We start from the raw sequence: 25,180 nt of genomic DNA, 5'->3' as shown, positions 1-25,180 counted from the left end.
TCACTTTTCATTTCTAAGATTAAACAAAAATAATCATGAAACAAATGATTTTTAGCACTGTGTATAATTTCATGAACCATTGTTAGTTTGTGAATATATTTTTGTCCTTAATAGTTTTTAATGAATAGTGCTATAATCACTGAAAATTTTCTCTAGTTTGTATGTTTGATAATTTAGATCTCTGAAATAGTAAAGAAAAAACAGTTGGGAGCGTTTTTTGATAGATGTGTTTTGCTTGCTTTTTTTTGTATTTGTCTACTCCATTCTTTATATGTGTGAGAATTTTGGTGTTTTTACATCCATTAGATCACCGGTTTTGATTAGCAAATAGTAGTCTTAAAAGCAGTTTTTCTTTCCTATTTCACTCTAAATAGACTTACAAATACCATGCAAATTTGATTTTAATTATTGTCTGTTTGTCAATAGGTTGATATGAATTTCATGAGAAAAATTCCTTCGGGAGCCGAGGCATCCAATGTTTTGGTGGGAGAGGTAGACTTTTTGGAAAGACCTATAATTGCATTTGTGAGACTGGCTCCTGCAGTTCTCCTCTCAGGGCTGACTGAGGTCCCTGTTCCTACGAGGTAAAGACTTCGTTCCGATTAACATTCTCAGCAGGCCCAGAATTTAAATATTTTTGTGTATTGATTAAAAGGAGCATTTTTGCTTCATGTAATAAAAACGTATTTTAATTGTTAATATTGTCAGTGCACCAAATGCTTTGACTAGTAGAGTGTAAGAGTTATCTTCCTTTCTGGATTAAAAACAAAAAGAAAGCATCCTTTTAAAAAATACTTAGCATTTATACCTTTATAAGAGGTTTGGTGTTTTAGGAGCTTTGGTTTAAAAGACAGCTCATCATTTCAGATCTCTTATGTTCTGTGGAGTCAGAATGGAGTTGAATCTTTGCCGGGCCACTTTTTCTGGGGGGTCAAGCCTCACTTAAATTTTTCAAGCTTCATTTATGAAACGAAGATATGATTACTTCATTGGGTTGATTAAATGTAATAAAATGCCTCTGAATTAGGTAAAATGCTTTGTTCTGACCTGACCAAAATTTTCTGTTCAGTATACATAAATAAAAAAATAAGTGGGGTAATAGCCATAAGAATTAGCAAGTTGTGTTATAAAGGATAATCAGTTTGTTAGCTGTTGACTGTATAAACTTAATTGTAAATAAGAATTTTAAGAATACTAAAAAAGTCATTTTTATAATAGTAAAGATGAAGAATTAATTGCAACTTGATTGGAGTATATGTGCCTATTTTTAGTATGCTTTCCTGGGTTACATTAATGGTGTAGTATTAACATAAGTGAGAAAAATAATTCCATAGATTCACACTTAAATTCTCATAAAACAAGAAGATGAATACTTCCAATTTGGATGTACTGTAGTGTTAATGAGGATATAACTAAGTATGAAGTTAAATACTTTTTATTTAGTCGTTTATAAATAAATTAAAAAAACACTCAATTCTTTAATTACTTTTTTACCCTAAAGAAGATGGGGAGCAATAACTTGGTAGAAAGGTAATTATGAATGCCTTGCTTAGTTTTGTGGTCTGCTTTACTATGAGTAGAGGGTCATCTTTTTCTCAGTGATTGATGTGGGGGGTGGAAAAGAGGCCTGAACGTTGTTTCTGTGTTTACATTTGAATGATTTCTTTATGATTGCCTAGGTCTTTGTGTATATGTTGTTTATATTTAAGTCTGTGTATTTTAATGTTTCTTTAGGTTTTTGTTTCTGTTATTGGGTCCAGCAGGCAAGGCACCACAGTACCATGAAATTGGAAGATCAATAGCCACTCTCATGACAGATGAGGTAATTAAAATATCCCGTGAGGTAGATACTGATTATGAAGTATACAATATATAAAATCCCTTAGAAGTGGAATTTCAAATTCTTTTCAAGCGGACACTGATTGTGAAACATTTATTATAGTTTTGTCTTAGTGAAGCTTACAAAATTGTCCTTGCTGTCTGTACTATTTTATCTTATTACCTCTTCAACCATTTGCCTTTAGTAAGATCTTAAGACCTTTCTGTCAGGATCAGTGGATGCTTTTTGGTCTTTCCCCCCTGCTCCACCCCCCTTATTTGAAATTATTGACCACTTTCTTGAAATTTTGAAATTTTCTCCATCCTGGATTTCAGGGTATCATTTCTTTGGGTTTTCCTCAGGATTTCGTCTTTACTCCTTCTGTTTTTTTCCTCCATAATTTCTCTTCCGTTTTTGAACCTTTTCACTGAGCATATTGACCAGAACTGCTGTCTGTCTTTGGAGCAGAGATATGTAATTTAGGTGTTGGACTTATTTATCATATCTAAAGTGGATTTACTATGTGTAGAATTTTCTTTCAGCTTTAAAATCCTTTTACTCAGTTTTTTTTTTTTTTGTAGATTTTTCATGATGTAGCCTATAAAGCAAAAGACAGAAATGACCTCTTATCTGGAATTGATGAATTTTTAGATCAAGTAACTGTCCTACCTCCAGGAGAGTGGGATCCTTCTATACGCATAGAGCCACCAAAAAGTGTTCCTTCTCAGGTAAGAATCCACACAGTTCTGTGAATTACTTTTTCTTAGTTAAAATACTTTTGAATAGGTTAAACATTTTTATGATTCAAAAATCAAAACTATATATAAAAAGGTACACTCAGAGAAGGTGTACTCCTACCATATTCCATTTACCTTCTTACCCCTGTACCCACCTCCTGTGAGAGGACCATTTGTTACTAGTTTTTTGTTTATCCTTCTAATTTTTATTCAGTACAAGGAAATAATGAATATAGTCCTATCTCTTCCTCTTTCTTACCAAAGTTAACATACCACATGTACTGTTCTGCACCTTACTTTTTTCATATAACAGTATATCCTGGAGATTTGATCATAAGATATCAGAAATAGTTCTTGTTTTCTCACAGCTTTGTTATGTGTCATTTATGGATATCCTGTAGTTTGAGCTATTCCTGGGCTTAGTCTTTCGCTTTAACAAAGTGTATCACAATATTGATATGCCAATTTAGTCTTGTGCAGGTGTATTTGTAGGGTAGATTCCTAGAAATTGGATTGTTGGCTCACGTGGGAACTTATAATTTTAGTAGATATTACCAGAATCCCTTCTTACTGGGTTGCACTGTTCTGGACTCCCACAGTGATGAATGCCTCTTTGCCTACAGCTTCACTAACAGTGTGTTGTCAGACTTCCAGATATTTGTCAGTCTGATAGGTATCGTTATCCTATGTCAGGTATTATAAAGTGGTTTTAATTTACATTTATGTAATTAGTGAAGTTGAATATTCCTGGTTATCTTTAGTTCACCCTCCCCCCCCCCCCCACCCCACCAAAAACCACCTTTTCTTAACATTGAAATCATTTGTTGATCCTTTGGAGTTTATTATGGTGTATTATGTGGAGTATGCATCCAACTTTATAAATTGCTGCCTTTTTGTTCCAATTTATTAAAAAGTTAAGTGTTACTGCCTTACATTTTCTAAATTTCCATTTGCATTCAGGTCTGTTTCTGAAATTTCTTTTCCATTGGTCTATTTATGGACCAGTTCCACACTTTAATTTCTGAGGCTTTTAACATATTTTAATATCCAGTAGGTCTAGATTCCCTTCTGACCTGTCCATTACTCTTGCTTTTCTGAATTTTCTTGGCTGTCTTTGCATGTTTATTTTTCTGTGTAAGCTTTAAAATCAGCTTTTAATTTCCAGAAATAAAATCTGATTTTTCAAAAATTGTGATGGCAATGAAATTTGTAGATGAACTGAGGGAGAACTGACATCTTTATAACATTGAATCATTCAAGAACATGGTATGTTTTCCCCCACTTGTTTTCCTGTTTCAAGTCAGTTCTTGTGTCCTTAAGGAATGCAATAAAGTTCTCCTTATCTACGCTTTACACACTTCTTGGTGAGTGTATTCATAAGCATTTTGTCTTTATTGTCTCTATTGTAAATGAGGGTTTTGTTCCATTATATCATCAGTTTGTTACTTTTAAATATGAAGGCTGTTTGTTGCTGTATATTTCTTTTTTATCCTCATCCCTTTCTTAGTTCTCTCATTGTATGTAATAGTTTTTTGGTCATAATCTCTGCAGTCAGATATTTTTATCCCTCCTTTTCTCATTCTTCCAGCTCTAATACATTTTCTGTTGTCTAATTGTACTGACTAAAACTCTAGTAGTGTTAAGTGGTAGTTGACTTTAAATGGGCATTTTTCTTTTTTTTTAAATTTATTTATTTTAGAGAGAGAGAGAACACTTGTGCGTGCATGTGAGCAGAGTGGGGTCGGGCAGGAGAGGGGGAGAATCTAAAGCAGACTCTGCTCAATCTCATGACACTGAGACCATAACCTGAAGACCGTAACCTGAGCTGAAACTCAGAGCTTGACTGAGCCATCCAGGCGTGCTCCTAAATGGGCATTTCTTAATTTGTTCTGGATTGTAGTCCGTGTCCTTAAAGTTTCTTTCATTAAGTCACTGACGTTGGGGGTCAAAATACACATTTTTATCATGCTAAGAAAGTATCCTAATTTTTGTTTCATTGAAATTTTTAATATAAGTGGATGTTAAATTTTTTCAAATGGCTTGTTAGCATCTCTGGAGATGATTGTATGAATTTTATTTATCGATTATTGTGGTGAACCATACTAATGGATAATATAATATGAAAACACTCTTGTGTTGATAGAATAAGCCCAGATTCAGCTTCAGAGTGCTGGTTGTCTCTGTCGAATATTTTATTTGAGTTGTTCGTATCACTGTAAGTAGATTGGAGTGTAGTGTTTCATTATGTCTTCACGCTTTGACATCTTTGTTGTATTTGTTTCATAAAAGCAGATTTGTAAATTTTCCTCTCCTTGTGCTTTTAAAACTTTAAATGGCTTGGAATGATTCGGTTTGAAAAGTTTGGAAGAATTGCATTGTAAAATGTTCTGAGCCTGAGTCTTTGATTGTATGGTGGGCTTCAGCAATGTGCTTATTTCTTCTGTGGTGATTGGCTTGTGTAAGCTTTCTCTTTTTTCTGGGGTCAATATTAAGTTTTCCTAGAAAATTACCTATTTCCTGTTTTTCTGGTGTCATTTTTAAATTATGTGTTGTGTATTACCCATTTCATCAAAGTTTTTTCGTTTATTTGCGTAGCGTTGTATAGTATCATCTGTGTGTGTGTGTAGAAAATTTCTCTCAGTTTGAAGTTGCCTCCTTGTCATATCTTTTGCTGAGTATTAGCTAATGGTTTATCATATTTTTTCAAATAGAGCAGCTTTTACAACTTATTTCAGTTTTCCTTTTTTAAAAAAGTATTTTTTTTTTTTTTAAAGATTTTATTTATTTATTTGAGACAGAGAGAATGAGAGAGAGCACATGAGGGGGGGAGGGTCAGAGGGAGAAGCAGACTCCCTGCCGAGCAGGGAGCCCGATGCGGGACTCGATGCGGGACTCGATCCAGGGACTCCAGGATCATGACCTGAGCCGAAGGCAGTCGCTTAACCAACTGAGCCACCCAGGCGCCCCAAAAAAGTATTTCATTTTGTGACTCACTTTCTGCTTTTAGCTGTTTTATTTCACTCTATTCACTTCAGGAATTTTGTTTTCACATTTCCTGAGTTAGATATTTGATTCATTTATTTTTATCCTTTTGTTTTTCTTAATTTTAGAGCTTAATTTTCTTGAATGATGCTTTTGCTGTATCCCATGGATGTGATATATAGTATTTTCCGTTATTTTTGCTTTTTAGGAATTCTGTAATTTTGTTCTCTTTCCCCTTTGAGCTAAGATATGTTAGTTTTAATTTTGACATTTTCAAATGGTAATCTTATAATTATAGATACGTTTTGCTACTCTATAAATATTGAACATATAAACCAAGTAGTGTAAGTTTGTAGGTCACCCAGAGCTTTTGACCCAGGAGGAACACCCCTCCCCCACCTTTCTCTCTCCTTTCTCTTTCTGTCTCCTTTCCTCTTGCTCCCTTTGTCACACACAACCTTTGACCTCTAGATGTAACAAATTAAAAGTTAGCTCCTTTATCTTCAAGTGAGGGGGGCGGGGGCATCCTTTTTATCATGAGAATCTTGAATTAGTAGTAACGTTTAATGGGAAATTTATTTTTATGAAAATGTGTTTAATAGCTCTTGTACTGCTTATGTCTTCAGGGAAGTAGTTTGGTAAAAGAAAAATGGCATTTACTTTTTTATTAATGTAAAGTATACTTTTCATTAGTTAGCATGAGCAATATTTTAAATATTCTCTTGGAGAGATGTTTTATTGGATATTTATTTTCCTATTGCTGATTCATAATTTGAAATGGTGTGTGAATGTGTTTTATAGTATATTTGATAGTAGAATACAAAATACAAAAAGCCAATCATAAGCTTAAAATACTAATAGAGACAAATATTAGACACTATTCTAAAGTGCAATTTATTTAAAGTGGAATTTTATATCAGGAATCATTTTTTCTAGGAACACTGATTAGATATGTAATCAATATAAGGTCTCCTGTTCCCTCTAATTCAAGGGTACCGTCTTAGCTTTTTTAAAACAGAATTCTGAAAATGTGCTTTTTGTGAAATGCAGGAAAAGAGAAAGATTCCTGTATTTCCCAATGGATCTGCCCCCAGCTCTGGTGATACTCCTAAAGAGGTCGATCATCATGCTGGGCCTGAGCTACAGAGGACTGGACGGTGGGTATAAATACTGATTCATTGTGGGAGTCTTTTGGGGGGAGTAGGGGTTGATTTGATGAAGGCATAAAAATTATTTTTTTGGGAAATATATGGAAGTTAATCTTACACAGTGTTTTTTTCATATTTAAAAAAGTGCATTATTTTGTAAGTGTATGATGTTAAGGAAAATTAAGCATTTTAAAATAATTTTACTAGTATATACTTGGATTTTGTGTATCGAGCAGTTACATAGTATATAGGGTAATTTGCATTACCTATAGAGAAGGTTCTTGAAGAAGTTGTTGAGTGCTATTAAAATTCTTGAAGGTAGAGAATTATGGGAACAGAGAGGAATTGTAACTGATATTTTTTGTGTGTGTGTCTAGACTTAAAACTCTTAAATGAGCATTATATCCTGAGATAATGTAAAATTAGACAGTGAAGCATAATTAAACCATGGTAATGAGCTCTAGAAACCTAGTTAGAAAAACTGTTGAAGATGTTAATTTTTGTAATATAGAAGTATTGCTGGGTGCAAACATTGTCTTAAAATATTTTGTAGAAGTAGAGAAATGTTACGGTATTTCCATACTGTAGCAAAGCACGTAGATATTGACTGTTATCCACTGGTGGCTGCTGTGAACAGAAGAGATTTTGAATCTTAAATATTTGTTTAGCAAATCAGGTCATTTTATACACACACATTATTAGGGGTATTGATGACATGCCTAAAGAATACTGTATAGAAGAAAAATAACAACTGGCATACTGAAGATAAAATTTAGAGAAACTTAAACTCACATTTTATTCATTCATTGTTTATTCATTATATTATAGTCTCTGTAACTATCATAGAGAATAAGACTGCCCTGGTGCGAAAGGTGGTGGTCTAGTACTAGCTGTTAGTGTTATTTCTTCAGACTTCAGACTGAGATAGGGTTAGTGACTGAGAAATACCAAGTCAGGCTCCCATTGATTTCATGGCCTCACGAGAGCCTCCTATTGATCCGTTATTGATTTGATGAGGCCGTTTCATTTTCTAGGTTATCCTTTTTTATTGCAAGTTGATTTCCCTTGCTGTCAGATTATTTATAGAGTAACTTAACACTTGTCAATGTGTGTTTAGTATTTATTTCAGTATTAACTTTATAAAAAGGTAGAATGGTAAACCTTGAAACATCCAAAGCATTTTAAAGCATAAGATTAATTTTTTGGCGTATTTTCTACAGAGTGATTGTATGTTTTATGAGTCACAAAACCTTTTTCAATTACTGATTTGTCACTAGCATTTACTGAGAACCTACTATGTCGTAGGCAGTGTTCTGGACACTGGTGATAAAGGCAGTGAACAAGAAAAAGTCCCTGCCCCTCACAGAGCTTATATTAGATGTATCCAAGAGTCTGACTTAAAAAAAAAAAAGGGAAAAAAAACCCCCAAAAAACCAAAAAAACGAACATTGAAATGGTAAGGCTTTGATGTGCAAATACAGATTTTAAACTTCCTAATTAAAGCCTCTTAGTTTTATTAATATGCACATAAGCTTGAGTACATATTCAGCAAATTAAATGCAATGAAGTAGTTCTTAGGCTTTTCTCCTGGAGAAGAAATATTTATGTGATTGAAGTACTAATTTTAAAAATCATTAAAATTATTTAATTCACTACTGACTGAGTCTAAGCACAACATAGTATATTCATATTAAAGGGTATTTGGGGACTCATGATTTATATTATAATTGCCTTCCTGATATTTCTGACACTTGCCTTTAAGATTTATAACGTAGATAATAATTGATAGAATTGCTTATGCACATTTTCATGAATGGAGTGTTAGATCTTACTGATTTTTATTGTATATTTTCTTGTACATTTGTGTCTGAAATTACATTTACTCATATAAAATCATTTGTCTGCAGTCTTCTCAATATATATATAGTCCATAAAATATAGATGTTTATGTGTCTTTTAACTTAATGACATCTGCCTTTCCTCTATCAGTGGATTAGACTAAATGAGTGTATCTTCTATAATTTATATCATGATTTAAATAGGATATTAATTTTTGTTGACAAAACACTAGGCATCAGCAGTTTTATGTAGCCCATAGTTTTAGTTTGAACTAGCTAGAATCCTCTAGTGTACAGTTTGACGAGTTTCATCTCACCTATTTAGGCTTTTTGGTGGTTTGATACTTGACATCAAAAGGAAAACACCTTTTTTCTTGAGTGACTTCAAGGATGCATTAAGTCTACAGTGCCTGGCCTCGATTCTTTTCCTATACTGTGCCTGTATGTCTCCTGTAATCACTTTTGGAGGGCTGCTTGGAGAAGCTACAGAAGGCAGAATAGTGAGTACAAAGATTGGTAGTGGCCAGGCTCTTAGCTCTTCAGAGGCAAGTGTCTGTATGCATTTGTCTCACTATTCATATACTTTCATTTGAAGAGTCTACCCACAGCATGATTAACCTGTCCCAAAGCAGACTTCCCCCAAAGGTAATTGCTATGGAAAACATGGGGAAGCCATTTGAGCAGGAGAAGATGCACAGTTGAGGTAAAAAAGAAAAAAAAAAAGAAAAAGAAAAGAAAAAAAAGTTTATCCTGGCTTGCTGGATGAATGGTTTTATAAATTGAGTAAAAGGCTTGTATTGTCTCTGTTGTGGGGAGTGGGGAAGGGTTGGCGGTGGGAGACAAACTGAACTGATGCTGGGTGGGTCATGGGTGGGGGAATTTATCAACCGGGGCTACTTGATATCCTGTAAGGCAACAGAGGATTCATTAGAGCCATGTAATTAATATTAACTCATCACCCCTGGTGGGTAGGCCCTGACTCGACAACTAGACTTTGGAAGTTGTAGACAAATGGTGGATTTTTAGTGTTGTTTATTTTGCTGTTATTAAATTTGTGTGAAGGTAGATAATGTTTTAAGTATAACTGAAAACTGAATCCATATTTTGATATGACTAAAATGAAAGTGTTTATGAGTTTTTGTTCTTGGTAATGCTGTATAAGGGGCTGTGGGAGGCATGATAACAGTATCCAGTGCTTTGTAAAATCTTGAAAGACTTTTTGTTTATATACATTTTAATGGCATTTAAATGAGATGATCTGTAATTCTTGAGTGTATTTTATTTGATTGTATTTACTCTTGGGAGGAAATACATTTTTTACAGATAGAAGATTAAAAAAATAGCCAAAAGCTAAGTAATGATAATTATTGAATTAAAATACTTTGTGAGCTGAACGTGAGACAAACTTGACAACTGAAATTTCCTTTGAAACTCAATTTATTTTTGATTACTTAGATTCTTTTACCTTATTCTGCAATCATTGTATCAGGGAATCTATTTTTAGTAAGTTGCTTTTATGTGCTGTGCTGTCTCAAACTGTACATGTAACTCTGCTGGTCCTCCTGGAGATGTGTCTTACCTGTTACCGTCACGGAAATGCTGCTGCTTGCTTTTGGACTGTCCTGCACTGCCTGCCCTTCTTATCCCACCATTTAATACCACGTGCGTGTGGTAGTGCTTTAGGCATCGGAGGAATATAGACAGATGTAAGATGGATCCTAGCCGAAGAGAGAAAGATAAGCTAGTGTCCACGTAGGTAATACGTCACGGGGTGCTGTGCTGCACGTGAGTGCGATCAAGGAAGAGCTGTAGCAGCCGAAGTAGCAGGAATAGAGAGACATCAGGAGTATTAACAGAGGAAAGTGATGCGGAGATGATGCGTTTGTTTTCAGGTGCTTTATTGGAACCTCAAGTTCCAGAGTTTGTCGAGTGGTAAGGAGGAAAAATAAAGGTTGGGAATAGATGAGGTTAACAAGGGGGAGAATTTATAGTGACTGGAGAGGGAAAAAGTAGGAAGTTACTTTTTAGTTTGTGGACTAGAGGAAGAATGAGAATGAAGAGGAAAATAGCTCTGCAGATTAGCCAGGGGAACCGTCAGAACTTCAAAAGAGGAATCAGGATGATGTAATCTTGCAAAAACCAAAATAGAGGCTTTGAGAAAGAGGAATGAGGAGCATGGCGTGGTCAGTGCCATGCAGTGGAGAGGTGTATAGTATGGGGAAGGTAACCGGTAGGGCTTCTCATGGGTACAGTGGAAACTTCTGAATGTGGTGAGGGGAAGGCAGGGTGGTGGGGCTGTGATTTCTTTAGGGAGAGAGACCATTCAGTTTGGGGATGAACATAAAAACAGTTGAGAAATTAGAAAAAGAATAGATCTGGGTTGAAGGAACTCTAGGAAATGTGCCAATAAGGGGTTGGGAGAGGAGTGGCGGAGTGGTGAAGGGAAGGTCTTCATGTGGCAGGTTCTGCCTTTTCAGCATGATGTTGGGAAGGGAAACTAATTTTGTGCCTATTTCCACCCCCGCCCCCAACCCCCGTTAGCATTTCTTTATTTGCCATCTCCTTGCTTCTCTTCTGAATTTTTTGCTTTCTATCTCTAGATACTATTTAGACATTTTTTTCTGCTTAAATTCATTCCTAAATTATACATATTCTAATTGAGTTAAGGATTTTATAATGGCTTAGCAGTTAATATGGACACTTCGTTTTGCCAAAGATATGTGAGTTTGATCCTATTTTTATAGTAATAGTTGAGTAATGCTTTTACTGCATACTATTATTTTTGTGATTTTGATTTTGGAAGATGCTGTTATTGCTGACGATGAGATTTACTGCCGTTTGTTGAGTGCATTCGGTATGGCAGCCTGTAGCCTTGCTAGGTATTTTCACAAACATGGCTTTATTAAGTTCTCCTGGCTATGGTCAGTCCTATTTAAAAATGAGAAAGGTTGGGCTTGAAAAGTTTGAGATATGGCTGTGGCTTAACGTCTAGTAGTAATGGGTCTCCTGCTCAAATCTGGTTCTGAAGCCCGCCCTTGCCTGCTGCTGTGCTGCCTGCCAGGTCCAGGAGGGGTGTTTCTCACAAGCTTCTTTTCCTTGCTTTACCAACGATGGGCTTTTCCTCTCTTGATAGTGCCTTCCAGTTGACCTTGATGTTTGTAGATGGTAAACTGCTCTTCTCTTTCTGATCCCACCCCTCTGTCTAGCGGCATAGCCTCTACCCCTTACCATCTAATAACCTAATCAGTTAGAAGGTAATATTGGTAGTGCTACAGAAGCGACATACTAGTTTTGATTTCAACTTTCCTGAGTCTTTCATTTTCTTATTTTATGTTTTTTACCAAGCCTTAATAGTAAGGTACTTCTTCATTTAATGGTTGCTGTGAGTTTTTTAAAGAGATTTTCCATCTGTTTCAGGATAAAAGCATTTTATTTTTGATAATCTGTTGGTTAAGCCCATCATATAAGATTAATTTCTTTAAAATGTGTGGAAAATTGCTCTTTAGAAATCATTTTGAGAACGTTAGCATCACTTGTTAATTTCTGATTTATTTGAAAAAGTTTTTTTGTGCACACCATATGGAGTATTTACTATTTTTTTTTTAAGTGAACTATTTCAGACATAACAAAAATATCATCTTTGTACTCCCCACAAGCTTAAGAAATGAAATACCTATAGATAGAAAATCTCTATGTCTCTCTTCCCTTTACTCCTCCCTCCTGGCCTCCCACAATACTGTGTTTTGAATAAAGGTTGATTATAAAAGTTTACTTTTAATATGAAAACAAAGCAATTTTCCCTATGTATTTAAAATGTGTTTGTAATTTTCCATATTTAAAATTTAAATTTGACTTAAAAGTTGTGTCTGCTTTATATTTTTAACTACTTGATCAGTATTTTTATTTTCCAGATGTCTTACATGTATTTTAGTAGGTTAGAGATATGTTTATGGTGTATTACTTCTATTCATTTCTTTTTTCCTTAAACAGAGTGCAATAGAGTCTCTTTTTGGAGCATCATTAACTGGGATTGCCTATTCGTTGTTTGCTGGGCAACCTCTAACAATATTGGGGAGCACAGGTCCAGTTTTAGTGTTTGAAAAAATTTTATTTAAATTCTGCAGGTACGTAATTGTTATTTACCTATCACATGTGTTTACATATGTGTATAATTATATTGTTTATTAACTTAGTTAAAAGTGCATTATGTATTTAGTAGCTGAAAAGGAAGATCTGATCAATATATGTGTAATTTCAGTATTTTGGGGCTACCGTGTGGTTGACCCTACTCTGATCCCTACCATTATTCCTACCCCAGTCACCTTGAGTATAAAATCAGTGGATTTGAGTCCTGGTCAACAAATCACTTGGACAATAAGAATCCTTTGTTCTAGCAAATTTCAACCCACTAAGAAGGTGTTAATCTAATTGTTGGTTAGTAGGTATGTTGGTCTTATAAAGGAATTTAAAAAAGAGGTGGATCTTGGAGGTTCAAGCTGACTTTATCAGTCAGGCCTGTTTACCAGAAGGAACCATAGCTGTCTGTTGAGGTGTCAGTCCCCACTGGCAGGGTTGTTAGCAGTGGGAATCAGAGCAGGGTGCTGTAGCTGGTAGACTTGGGATTTGACATGGTCAGTACTATTCCTTTTGTGAGACAAATGTAGTTGAATATTTTAGCCTGAAACAACTTGATCCTATTAAATATTTGATGCATCTAACTCACCTTGTTCTGATTCTTTCCTCACTGAACAAGCTGATTCTGATTCCAGTCTGGCATGCTAGCTACATAGACTAAGAGAGAATGCAGTGAAGTGTTCTGGACCCTGTGGTCTTAAAGTAATTTCGTACTTGACATTGAATTTAAAAAATGAAGTCACTTTCTGTGGTGACACTGGTGGTAGGAGGGATGGTATTGGTGGTGGCAGTGAAGGGGACAGGGGTGTGGTTATCATGTTGACATAGAGCTTCTGGGTCTTCAGAGAGTCACATCCAGTTGACCTGTAGAAGGGACATCTGTCATTTATTCCTCAGAACTGATTTCAGAGTGAGGTCTTTATTTTTGAAATATTAATTGCCTGGTAGACTTTCACTGTAAATCTTTTATATAAGTAAAATATAACCATTATAATTTTATTATCTTCAGCTATAGCAGAAACATACAGAATGCTTTCTTTAGTCATTATTGTTATCCTGTAATTTGCTCTTTTTAGGAATCTTATGTTTTTATACTCTTTTTATTGCCTGTTAATGAAATTTTAACTAAAGATATACATTGCCGTGTGTGTATATTGATCATGTTCATGTTTTTTCCCTAAACAGAGATTATCAGCTTTCCTATCTGTCTTTAAGAACCAGTATTGGTCTGTGGACTTCTTTCTTGTGCATTGTTTTGGTTGCAACAGATGCGAGCAGCCTTGTGTGTTATATTACTCGATTCACAGAGGAGGCTTTTGCGGCTCTAATTTGCATCATATTCATCTACGAGGCTTTGGAGAAGCTCTTTCATTTAGGAGAAATATATGCATTTAATATGCACAACAATTTAGATGAACTGACCCACTACTCGTAAGTTTTTCTGTTTTTCCCAGTATTAAAATGTATTTTTGCAGAGATGTCTGAGCCAAAAAAAATGCATTTTTTTGCATTGTGATGCTCATTGTATATCTAGCTGTAACTACCCAACTAGCCATATGGAGGTTGACTTGTTTGTTACAGATGAGATTTTACCAGAGCACTCAATGAACATAAATACAGTTGAACAAATTCAATCATTTTTATTCCCTGAAACAGCTTATTCAAATGTTATGTATTTTTGGTCTTCTGTTTGAATCAATTTAATTTCAGTTGTTTGGTATTTGAATCAGACAGTTATATTAGATCTTGTATTCTTTAGCCAAATCCTGAATGTAGGATGTAATATTTCTTATATTTTTCTTTTTCTTTATATATGTGTGTATATAACTGGGATTGCCAGTATATACATACATACATTTAAGATTTTATTTATTTATTTGAGAGAGAGCAAGAGAGAGCACAAGCTGGAAGGAGAGGGAGAAACAGACTCTCCGCTGAACAGGGAGCCCGATGCGCCAGGGCTCGATCCCAGGACCCTGGGATCATGACCTGAGCCGAAGGCAGATGCTTAATGGACTGAGACTCTCAGCGCTCCTGTTTCTTACATTTTTCATGTTTTGCACTTTCATTAACATTTTTGAAGTCTGATAATTTTTATTTGAAGTTATTTTTAAAGTATAATTTCAGTACACTGTCATATGCTATTTGGTGCAGTATTTTCTTTGTGATAAGAAAATCATGAATTGAAAATATTTTAAGACTCTAGAATAAAATAAGATTTGAAAAGTAATTATAATAGTTACAAAAGGTTGGCAAATATATTCAATAAAGTCAAATAGGTTATTAAAATTAAATGTATCTAGGTAGATAGAGGCCTGTATTTGCTGTCTTGAGCAGTCATGCTTGGTGTAAATGTGATCCTGCATTTGATCGACTTACATGGAGAAAGTGGTTACCAACAGACAAGGGTACAATTCCCTCTTTCTGCCTACGCAAGTCCCAAATCCCTGTGTTCTCCTCCCTTCCCTCCATTCCTTCCTTGCATACTCCACTTTGATGGACAGAGTAGGGAGGGATATGAAAATTTCTATGAGACATTGACCTATTTGAGGAGACTAGAGACATTCTGATGCCAATTCTGTTTTGTGCTATCTTCTTTGCTCTTAAACTAGTTAATTGTTTAACTGTTATTCTTGTTTTTTTTCTCTTTCCCTACTCCTTTGACCTTCATGAAGCATGGCTTTATAGCTAGTGCTTGCCAATCAGAACAGTGTGGTTAACTGAGTAATTACATGTGATCATGATTCGTTCAGCTGACATCCTGTGAGCATTTGCAGGCACTGTGTTAGCGGTGTTGCATAATTCATATCACGTGTGACTTAATTATTCGTATCATAGCCCCTTTTGTGTATGAAGAAACTGAGCCTCATGGAGATTAAAACCTGCCTTGGGTCAAACAGCTAGTAAGTGATAAAGCATGGAATGAATCCAAAGTCCAGCCTCTTGCCTGTTCTCAAAACAGCTCATTATCTAATTGGAAATATTCCTGTGTGTTTCTTCTTTTTATTTTTTATTTTTTAATTATTTTTCTTCTTTTTATTTTTTAAATTCACATTTAGAGATTTTTTTGCTTGTGTGTGTTTCTAGCTTTTCTTTAGGGGAGCTAGTTCTGGATATAAACTGAACTCTCTGATCTCCTTATGACCTTCCTAGTCCTGTCCTGATGAAAAACCGTGTTTCATTTATTTCTTTAAGATGAATCTTAAGATCAGTAGAGGATGAGCATGAGTAGGTAGGGCTTGTCAGAGTACCAAGCATTAATAGGAGCATTGCTTTTTTTGGGAATCTGTGTGTTTTGTGTATGTGTGGGTGGGGCACAGAGCAGCTCCCCTTAGGTAAGATTTAGTGGAGAGTAACCTTGCTAAACATGGTGGTATCTTTTCATATTTTTAAAGAAAATAGTATCCCTCCCCAAGGGATATATCTAACAGGTTTCATTAAGATATTCTGTAAAATATCATTCTGTTGATATTGATTAGTTATGTTTTATTTACATAAGCCAAATCTTGTTCCGTTCCATTGTTTCTGATGTGTTTTCACTTTCTAGTTTCCATGCATTGCAGCATGGGAAAAAGTTTAATTAAAAGCTACCACAGGGGTGCCTGGGTGGCTCAGTCTGTTAAGCATCTGCCTTCGGCTCAGGTCCTGATCTCACAGTCCTGGATCAAACCCCATGTCTGGGTTCCCTGCTCGGCGGGGAGTCTGCTGCTCCCTCTCCTCTTGTGCCTCCCCCAACATGTGCTCTCTCTCGCTCTCCAATAAATAAATAAGATCTAACAACACTACCACACTGTGTGATTGATTTAATAAAATGTAGACATGAAATGCAGGACCCTTAAAATTTTATCCTGTTCTCGTTTCTCAGATGTGTATGTGTTGAACCTCCTAACCCTAGCAATGAAACTCTAAAAATATGGAAGGAAAAGAATTTAACAGCAGATGATATTTTCTGGGGGAATCTCACTGTTCCTGTGAGTACATGATGAAATAAAGGATTTTGCAAATATTAACCTACTTCTTTAGCTTTTTATGAGTAGACCTACGTTTTCTTCTTGATAGTAGGTATGATGTGTTTTCAGAATGTAGTGTTGTGTTGAGCAGACAGAAGTTACCACATGTTTATGTATCATGTGGTAAAAAGTGTAGGCTGAAAAGAATGAACCTGGTAAGGGAGATAAAAATGGACTAAATGTGACTTCCAAGATTTAATTATTAAAAAAGTGTGAATATACTTCTGGTTTCTAATTCCATATAGATTGGTAAGTTCAAAGGAAGTGTCTGCTAGGACTCTGGTTGCATATACTGGAGTTGACAGAACAGCCAACATCCATTTGTCCTGCTCTCCGTGTATCAGTTTATCTGCTCCATGAACATCTTATTTAGAAGATCATGAGTGCTTTCCTAATGTCCTCGATGTCAAACTGAACTTTAACTGTGGTCTAGTAGTCTACTCTGTAGTCTTGTCTGTAGAGACTAGTGTAACTTAAGCACCTAAGAAAGGAGGAAACAGGACAAAAACACATAATGAGCACCTACTGTATATTCCCAGATTGGGCTTTGGGATTAAGACATAAAGTGATTCTGGCAATATCAATTAAAACCTAGATCTCTTGAGCTTCTCTGGTGCTTTTTATATCATATAAGCAATTGCAAGGCATTGTTTTCTCACTAAAGATAATAGTTATATTATTGGAAGGGTATCATATAACTGGAAGGATATCGATATATCATGGGAAGGGTACCATCTGCAGTTTTATCTCACTGATAATTTAAGTCTGTATGGTCCAGTACAGTAGCCATTGGCCACATGTGTCTATTTAAATTTAAGTTAAATACAGTTAATTAAAAGTTCAGTTCTCAGTCGAATTAGCCATGTTTCAAGAGCTCAGCCAGTTCATCTGGCTGCCACATTGGACAGTGGAGATAATAGAAATTTCCATCAGCACAGAAAGTTCTGTTGGACACTGCTGATTTAAAGCATATTTATATATCAGTAATCAACTTAGATTAATGCTTGACTGTTTTATATTTAAAAAGTCAATTTTGCTACGAAAGAGGTAGAGTTAATAGAGGTGCTCAAATGAAAGTGATCTGTTAAAAAAACCTCATTTCAAGTTGAATAGGAGGTCTTGATATTACAGATACAGGTCTTTTGTGTGTTTTCTTGATATTAAAAAGGCCCAATGTTTTTGTTTTTGTTTTTTTATACTTATAGCTTTTATTTTTATGATCCGTGTTGTAAATTTGTACCTTTACTAATCTCAGCAGTTAGAAATTGAGAATAGTGGAAGCTTTGACTATTTTTCTCTTGGTAAACCTGAGTTGTGTTTGTTAAAATGAGTCTCCTTAGAATATAAGTAAGAGAAAAATGACATTAGTGGAGTGTATCATTGTTAATCTCTGGTTGCCTTTCAGTATTTTTTCCTCGAAAGGAAAATTAGGTCAATAGATTTCTATAATTGCATTATGCCATATAATTAAGATTTTTTTTTTAAATAGAAATACTATTTGAATGGTTGCTTTACTGCTTTTAATCCCATGGTTTTGAGTTAAGTCAGAAAAGCCAACCAGTTTTTATTCCTGATTTGAATTTAGCACCATACCATTTTTTATTCAGCATTGTAAATAGACGCAGTAGTAATTTTCTGTCAGTTGCTTTTGTTTTAAGCGACTTGTTTAGAAGTAAAGGAAAGATAGTAAAATTGTGGACCAGCAAGAATGCATACAAAATATTTGGGAATTGCTATTCACTCTGAGGCATTCACTAAAGGGAATATGGAATTGAAAGGAAAGGACTGTGTGGTGTAACTTGGCAAAATACTGTATTTCAGTTCAGTGACTTAAGATACACATATTTTTCAAACTGTAACATCTCTGAACTCAGGATATGTTTACAGTTGAAGTTGACTAGGCAGTGTTTTTTCTTTCTAAGTGAAATACAAAATAATGGCATGTCTTCAATCACTAGCATCTTTGAGTCAATGGAATTCATTGGTAATTTATTAGATACCTGAGAATCTTCTTCATTCCCTCCTTTTTCTATTTTTTTTCCTCCTTTTTTTCCCCAGGAATGTAAAACCTTTCATGGTGTATTTGTAGGATCAGCTTGTAGTCTTCATGGACCTTATATTCCAGATGTGCTGTTTTGGTGTGTCATCTTATTTTTCACAACATTTTTTCTGTCTTCATTCCTCAAGCAATTTAAGACCAAGCGGTATTTTCCTACCAAGGTAACTGGGGTGTGATTTTGGAGTCCTGATAATATTCATGTTTTTAGTTTTTCTTACCTTGGCTTATTTCAGAACAGTAATACATTGTTTGGGGTTAATGGTTGATATCAAATAGTTGTAAAGAACTTATTTATAGTGAAAAATGTATATTACGTTTCTGAACTAATACTAGGAAGATAATGGTACCATGAGGAATGGGATGGTAGTACGTTAGTTGTGAAACGTGTTTCTTTTTAAAAACCTTATTCACACTTTCTAGTGGCATATTTTAATCTGACAGATGAGCATAATATGGAAAGGACACATAGTTTTTCTGTGTTTATTTTAACATAATCCCTTTAATATAGGTGCGATCGACAATCAGTGACTTTGCTGTATTTCTCACAATAGTAATAATGGTTGTAATTGACTACCTTGTAGGAGTTCCATCTCCTAAACTTCACGTTCCTGAAAAATTTGAGGTAAGGATTAAAATATTTGGTTATCTGTTACTTGGGAATACCAAACTATTTTAAAATTAGACACGTTATAGGAATATATACATGTTTTTTCTCACATACATAAAAGATGACAAGATGTAAAGAGACAAGTGAACCTATTTAGGAAGTAAGCAAGAAGGTATCAGAGTTAGTCCCGTCAGGGAGAGTGAATGAAAATACTCATGGTAAGTACTTGGGAGTCATTTAAAAAATTTGACCCTGCTGTTGTAGCTGGAGTTCATGATGTATTTTCCAGGCAAAAGAAACATTCTTTATTCCTTTATAAGGAAGTGACTCAAACTTGAATTTAAAATTGTAATGAGGAGATCCTAGTTAAATTTCTAGTAGGGTGGGGTATCCGACAGTAAATGGAATGCTCCAACAGTAAATGGAATGCTCCATGTCTCATTTTCCAGCAGAATCAGGAGAGAATCAAATATATTATTCCACAAGAAAAATGATACTTACCTGACCATCCATGAGCTCTTTGCATTCATCAGCAGACTGTAGCTATGTTGTACATAATACAGCATATGCATAATAATAGCATTCAAGAATTGTTTTCCCTTTTATAAGTAGGAGTTGGTAGCTTTTGAATAGTTTCTGGAATTTCCTATAGTTGAGATATTTGTGTCACTGGTTATGTTTATCTTTATAGCAAATTATATGACTTCTTTTAAAAACAGAAGGTTTAAAGGGGATTAGAAATAAGGAATAAAATGAATATAATTTTAGTCTGTTTTATTTCTCATGGGAAAAAATTGTTTTTAAAACCAGTAGTCTCCAAAGTAGAGTGCATGGGTGGAAAATGATCCACTAAAATTATATAGAAGGTCTACTTACATTTTTATTTAAAAATAAAAATTTAGCTTTATAATACTTACTATATGAATTTTACTATGGAAAACCATTAGTAACCTAACATATAAATGCTTATAGAGCCATTGAGTATACTCAATTTTATTAAAAAAATTTTTTTATTGTTTTGCTGCTGGAAGTATGTAATAAAATTTGGATATCTTTGTTTAAAAGCATAGCTATATGAAAGTCTTTTTTTTTTTTTTTTACCACGTCTTTTACCAAATGAAACTATAAGTTAATATTGGTTCAAAATATTACATCATGATGTAATTTCCCTTAATCCTGGGCCCAGTTCCTTATTTTCATCCCTAAATATATTTTTGTTATTCATTTATTGCTCTAGCTTTCAAGTAGCAAACTGATTTCAAGGGGCATAAGATACATTTGGGGAAGTAAACCAAGGAACACTTAAGAACTTGTGCATTGTATAGATAAAAAATTTTAATCATGTACAGTTTTGAATATCAAGCAGCTTAATGTGTATCGGTGTGGGAAAATTGGAATACCTGCATTTGAAAATATTAAATGTTCCTTTTGTATTGACAAGTGTTTTTGTGAAGAAAAAACAAACTTAAAATGAAGTTTAGGTAATGAAAACATGTTTAGATTTCAGTATATCCAATGCCCTCCAAGAATATTAAACTCCTAGGATCTTTTAAAATTTTTTGTTATAAAACAAATTTTACGTTACAACTGTGGAATGTATTTGTGTCTGATAAAGTGCCAGATATTTGTCAGTAGATGCTTTGGAAAAATATGTCCTGAGGCCCCTGTTCTGATGTAGTACTGACCCTGCCAAGATAACTAGTCTGTAGGATCTTCAAAGCAGTTTAGTTTAGGAGTTGATCTAGTAGGTAGATTGACCTCACTTTATTTGAAGTAGGTTAGGAGCATGTTGAAATGACACTCTGCTTCACTTACCTATTTGTCTATAACAAACCTCCCCAAACATAAAGCCTGTAAAACAGCAACCCCTTAACTTGTTCATAAATAGGTGGCAGTTGGTACTAAGCTGGTTTGGGATCTTTGATGTGGCTGCAGTCATCCATTGCTTTGATGGGGGTAATATGTCTTCATTCCCATGTCTGGGAACTCAGATCAGATGGCTGAAGCAGCTGGGGTAACTGGCTCCCTTCTCTCTCTCACCACATTGTACCTCATCCTCAAGAAGGCTTATCCAGGCTTACTCAACAGCTAATCTCAGGGTTCCAGGAAGGTTAGAGAAGCTGCAAGTTCCCTTGAGATCAAAACTCAGAAGTCACACAGTGTCACTTTGGCTTTATTTTGTTGGCTGAAGTAAACCATAAGGACATCCTAGGTCCAAGGGGAGGAAATGGATTCCACCTCTAGTTGGAAAGATTGACTCCATGGCCAAGGGACCTGCGTTGAGGGATGGGAAGCATTCTTGTGCAGATAATTCACCATCCATTCCAAGATTTAATCTAGTTCTTTCTAATCCCTTGGAATTTCTTGGAATAGACACAGCCTATGTTGTGGAAGTTTTGTGCGGTAGGAAGAAACTTCTTTCTTTTTATCTTTAATTTTTTAACAGCCTACTGATCCAAGTAGGGGCTGGATCATAAGCCCATTGGGAGAAAATCCTTGGTGGACTTTATTAATAGCTGCTATTCCAGCTCTGCTTTGTACCATTCTCATCTTTATGGATCAACAAATTACAGCTGTAATCATAAACAGAAAGGAGCACAAATTGAAGGTAATTTTAAAATTTTGTGTCAGGTTTTGTAATTTCTTCAAGAGTTTGAGGTATTTTCATAATGACTGGAACATTAAAAGATGTGAGATCAAAATTAATTTCTTCTCTGTTTATAAAATGATATAGAATTTTAACCTAAAAGAACAGTTCAGACTTATAAATATTCATGTTCATTTCACTTTTCAGAAAGGAGCTGGCTATCACCTTGATTTGCTCATGGTTGGTGTTATGTTGGGGGTTTGCTCTATCATGGGACTTCCATGGTTTGTGGCTGCAACAGTGTTGTCAATAAGTCATGTCAACAGCTTGAAACTTGAATCTGAATGTTCTGCTCCAGGGGAACAACCCAAGTTTTTGGGAATTCGTGAACAGCGAGTTACAGGGCTAATGATTTTTATTCTAATGGGCCTGTCTGTGTTCATGACTTCAGTACTAAAGGTAAAATCTCTATTGCAATATTTTAACATCTTTTTTGTCATAAAATTATACTTGGTTGTATGAAAATGAAACATGAAAATATCTAAAATTAGTTTCATTTCCTGGAATTTACTTGGAAAATAATATTCTAGTATATGGTGTTTAGTATGGGAGGCATTTCAGTGTTAGATGTGTCCATCTTAGAAATACTGTAAAAGGATAGTATTAAAGACTATAGAGTTTTGGAAGGAGTTAATCCATGGCTTAGTTATGATCTAAAAGAAGAATATACCCAGAGGATTTTATAGGCATCTTAGAGGAAGTAATAGTGAAATATGTTTGACATAGTTATTTGACCAAAATGTGAAAATAATTGCTATTAATTAAATAAATGTATTCTTTCTGATCAACTAAATGAAATAACGGTAGTAGCGCTCCTTAGAAAACAAAAACAGGGCGCCTGGGTGGCTCAGTCGTTAGCGTCTGTCTTCGGCTCAGGTCATGGTCCCAGGGTTCTGGGATTGAGCCCCACATCGGGCTCCCTGCTCGGCGGGAAGCCTGCTTCTCCCTCTCCCGCTGTCCTTGCTTGTGTTCCCTCTCTCGCTGTGTCTCTGTCAAATAAATAAGTAAAATCTTAAAAACAAACAGCTAATATAAATGAAGTATGCAAGAGATTAAACTTTATGTTAAATATCTTTTAGTTACATCTGGTTTTTACTATACATATCCTAATGAATCTAGTGATTAAAAAACATAATAATAGCAAATGTAGCAAAGTATCTAATCTGAAATTTTCTTTTCATTGTGGAAGAGCTCAACTCCATTTTTTCCCTTGGTGTTTTAGTTATTGCAAAGAAAACTATTAAGTAAAGAGTTGTGTACATTTATAAATTGGGGACAAAACTTGGAGTGTGTATGTATGTTATTATACTAACTAAAAAAATTAAATACTAGAATTCTTTGGCCTTCATCTTATGAACTTTCTAGCAACTGACTAATTCACCAGATATTTGTTGAGTACTTACTCTGCTATTAAGACTGAGGAAATAATAATAAATAGGATATATTATTGTCTGCTTTTCAGAACTTGGCAGTCTAGTTGGTGAAACAGATAGGTAAAGGGATATTTACTGCATTGTGGTGAGTGTATTGTTAGAAGTACTTGACAAAAGAGGAGAAAGATTTAGTGCACTCTTACGGGGATATTGTCCCTTACTAAGGAAGGTTGCCTTTAAAATTTTTTAAGTATTGACTGTATATAGGCAGAAAAATTCAAATAGAACATCAAGAAAGCCCTAAAATGAAAACTTAGTCTCCCTATTCTCCCTTACTTTCCAAAAACAACTCTCCAGAGGTAAACTCTTTTGAACTTTTTTGTTTTTTTAAGTTATATTGGTGGTTACAACCATTATAGTTTTACATATTTTTATAATTTTATTTTTTGCTTGATTATTTTTACACTGAGTCTCTTTGCCTAAGAGTGATTCTCAAAGTTTAGTCTAAGGACGACCTCTGGGTCCACAAAAGCAAAAGTATTTGGGGAGTGTGTCCTCAGTATACCTTTGAAGAACATAAAGGGGTCCTGAGACTAAATACCTTGGGAGTGTGTCATGTAAGGTCGGATGTTTTATGAGGATTTAGCACACTTAAGTGGCCACCAGCCAGTCTTCCTTCCATCACCTGCCTTTGGTTGACTGTGTTTTTAGTTTTATTTTAATGGTTACCAACATTTGCATTTTGTGCTGTAATTATAATTAAACTGTCCATGCTTTTTCTGTAAGTTAAATTATAAAAATGTAAACCCTCTGGGAACACATAAGCAGTATTATGATGATACACCTGTGTTCACTGAGGACTAAGCAGTCCGATCTGCCTGAGTGGAGGCAGAAATATACCCTACTTCCCTAAGCTCCTATTGCTGCTTGAAGAGTAACTGCCCAAGCCTTAGGACCCAATAAGTTTTCTTAGCACCTATTACCTTCCCTCACTTTAACAAAAGAATTGCATATGCTATTTCTACTTTTTCTTACATCTTTTTTTTTGCATTGCTAAAGGAATTCCTAATTTTTTCATATGTGGTGCCATGGGTGGTAAACTTTCAGAGTTCTTTCATGTTTCAAATTATTCTCACATTTGATTGATAGATATACATATGTTTCAGTGTTCAAATTATTTTTCTTTGAGTCTTTTTTTTTTTATTTTTAAAGATTTTTATTTATTTATTCATGAGAGACAGAGAGAGAGAGAGAATGGCAGAGGGAGAAGCAGGCTCCCAAGGAGCAGAGAGCCCGATGTGGGACTCGATCCCAGGACCCTGGGATCATGACCTGAGCCGAAGGCAGACGCTCAACCATCTGAGCCACCCAGGCGCCCTTTTCTTTGAGTCTTAAAGTCATTGTTTCCTATAGACCAGTGGTCCGAATAAAATGTCTGATACCTATTTGGTTTTTGTAATTTCAGAGGCATTTTCTTCCTTTCTAGAAGCTACCAAAACATCCTTTTTATCCTGGTGTTCTGCAATTTCACTAGGATATTTAGGTGGATATATGGATAAGGACTTTCATTCACCCTACCGCTCTCGCTATGGGCCATTGTTCTCTGGAAACTTGTGCCTTTGATTATGGGAATGTTTGGCCAGTGTTTAGTTTCTTTTCTTTCTGTTAGATAGTTCTTCAACTTCAGGTAGACAGATATTTTACCTTCTGGAAATGTTCTCATGTTTCTATCCTGTGCCCTCACTCTTAATGAAAATTTCCTGTTTTTCTTAGATTGATCTCTTTAGTCTCATCAAAATCATTATTTTTTTTTTTTTTTTTTTTTT

At 35.0% G+C, this 25,180-nt stretch overlaps 1 protein-coding gene across 11 annotated transcripts in view; it reads left to right on the top strand.

Moving 5' to 3' along the window:
* SLC4A7 (solute carrier family 4 member 7) overlaps positions 1–25,180 on the top strand; it is a 107,476-nt gene that overhangs the window by 63,137 nt on the left and 19,159 nt on the right. For all 11 annotated transcript variants that reach the window (XM_064588854.1, XM_064588834.1, XM_064588813.1 and 8 more), the window contains 12 exons: positions 427–584; positions 1,735–1,822; positions 2,401–2,547; positions 6,589–6,695; positions 8,850–9,024; positions 12,515–12,648; positions 13,844–14,089; positions 16,524–16,629; positions 18,727–18,888; positions 19,236–19,349; positions 21,781–21,942; positions 22,129–22,380. In XM_064588854.1, the coding sequence (XP_064444924.1) occupies positions 427–584; positions 1,735–1,822; positions 2,401–2,547; positions 6,589–6,695; positions 8,850–9,024; positions 12,515–12,648; positions 13,844–14,089; positions 16,524–16,629; positions 18,727–18,888; positions 19,236–19,349; positions 21,781–21,942; positions 22,129–22,380 (1,851 nt within the window). The remainder of the gene's footprint in view (positions 1–426; positions 585–1,734; positions 1,823–2,400; positions 2,548–6,588; positions 6,696–8,849; positions 9,025–12,514; positions 12,649–13,843; positions 14,090–16,523; positions 16,630–18,726; positions 18,889–19,235; positions 19,350–21,780; positions 21,943–22,128; positions 22,381–25,180) is intronic.

This window comes from Mirounga angustirostris, unplaced genomic scaffold, assembly GCF_029215605.1.
Source record: "Mirounga angustirostris isolate CCGP_5_RB_7025 unplaced genomic scaffold, mMirAng1.0.hap1 SCAF_1, whole genome shotgun sequence".
Classification (NCBI taxonomy): Eukaryota; Metazoa; Chordata; class Mammalia; order Carnivora; family Phocidae; genus Mirounga; species Mirounga angustirostris.
The sequence above is the reverse complement of the archived record's forward strand: the minus strand, read 5'-3'. Positions and strand labels throughout refer to the sequence as shown.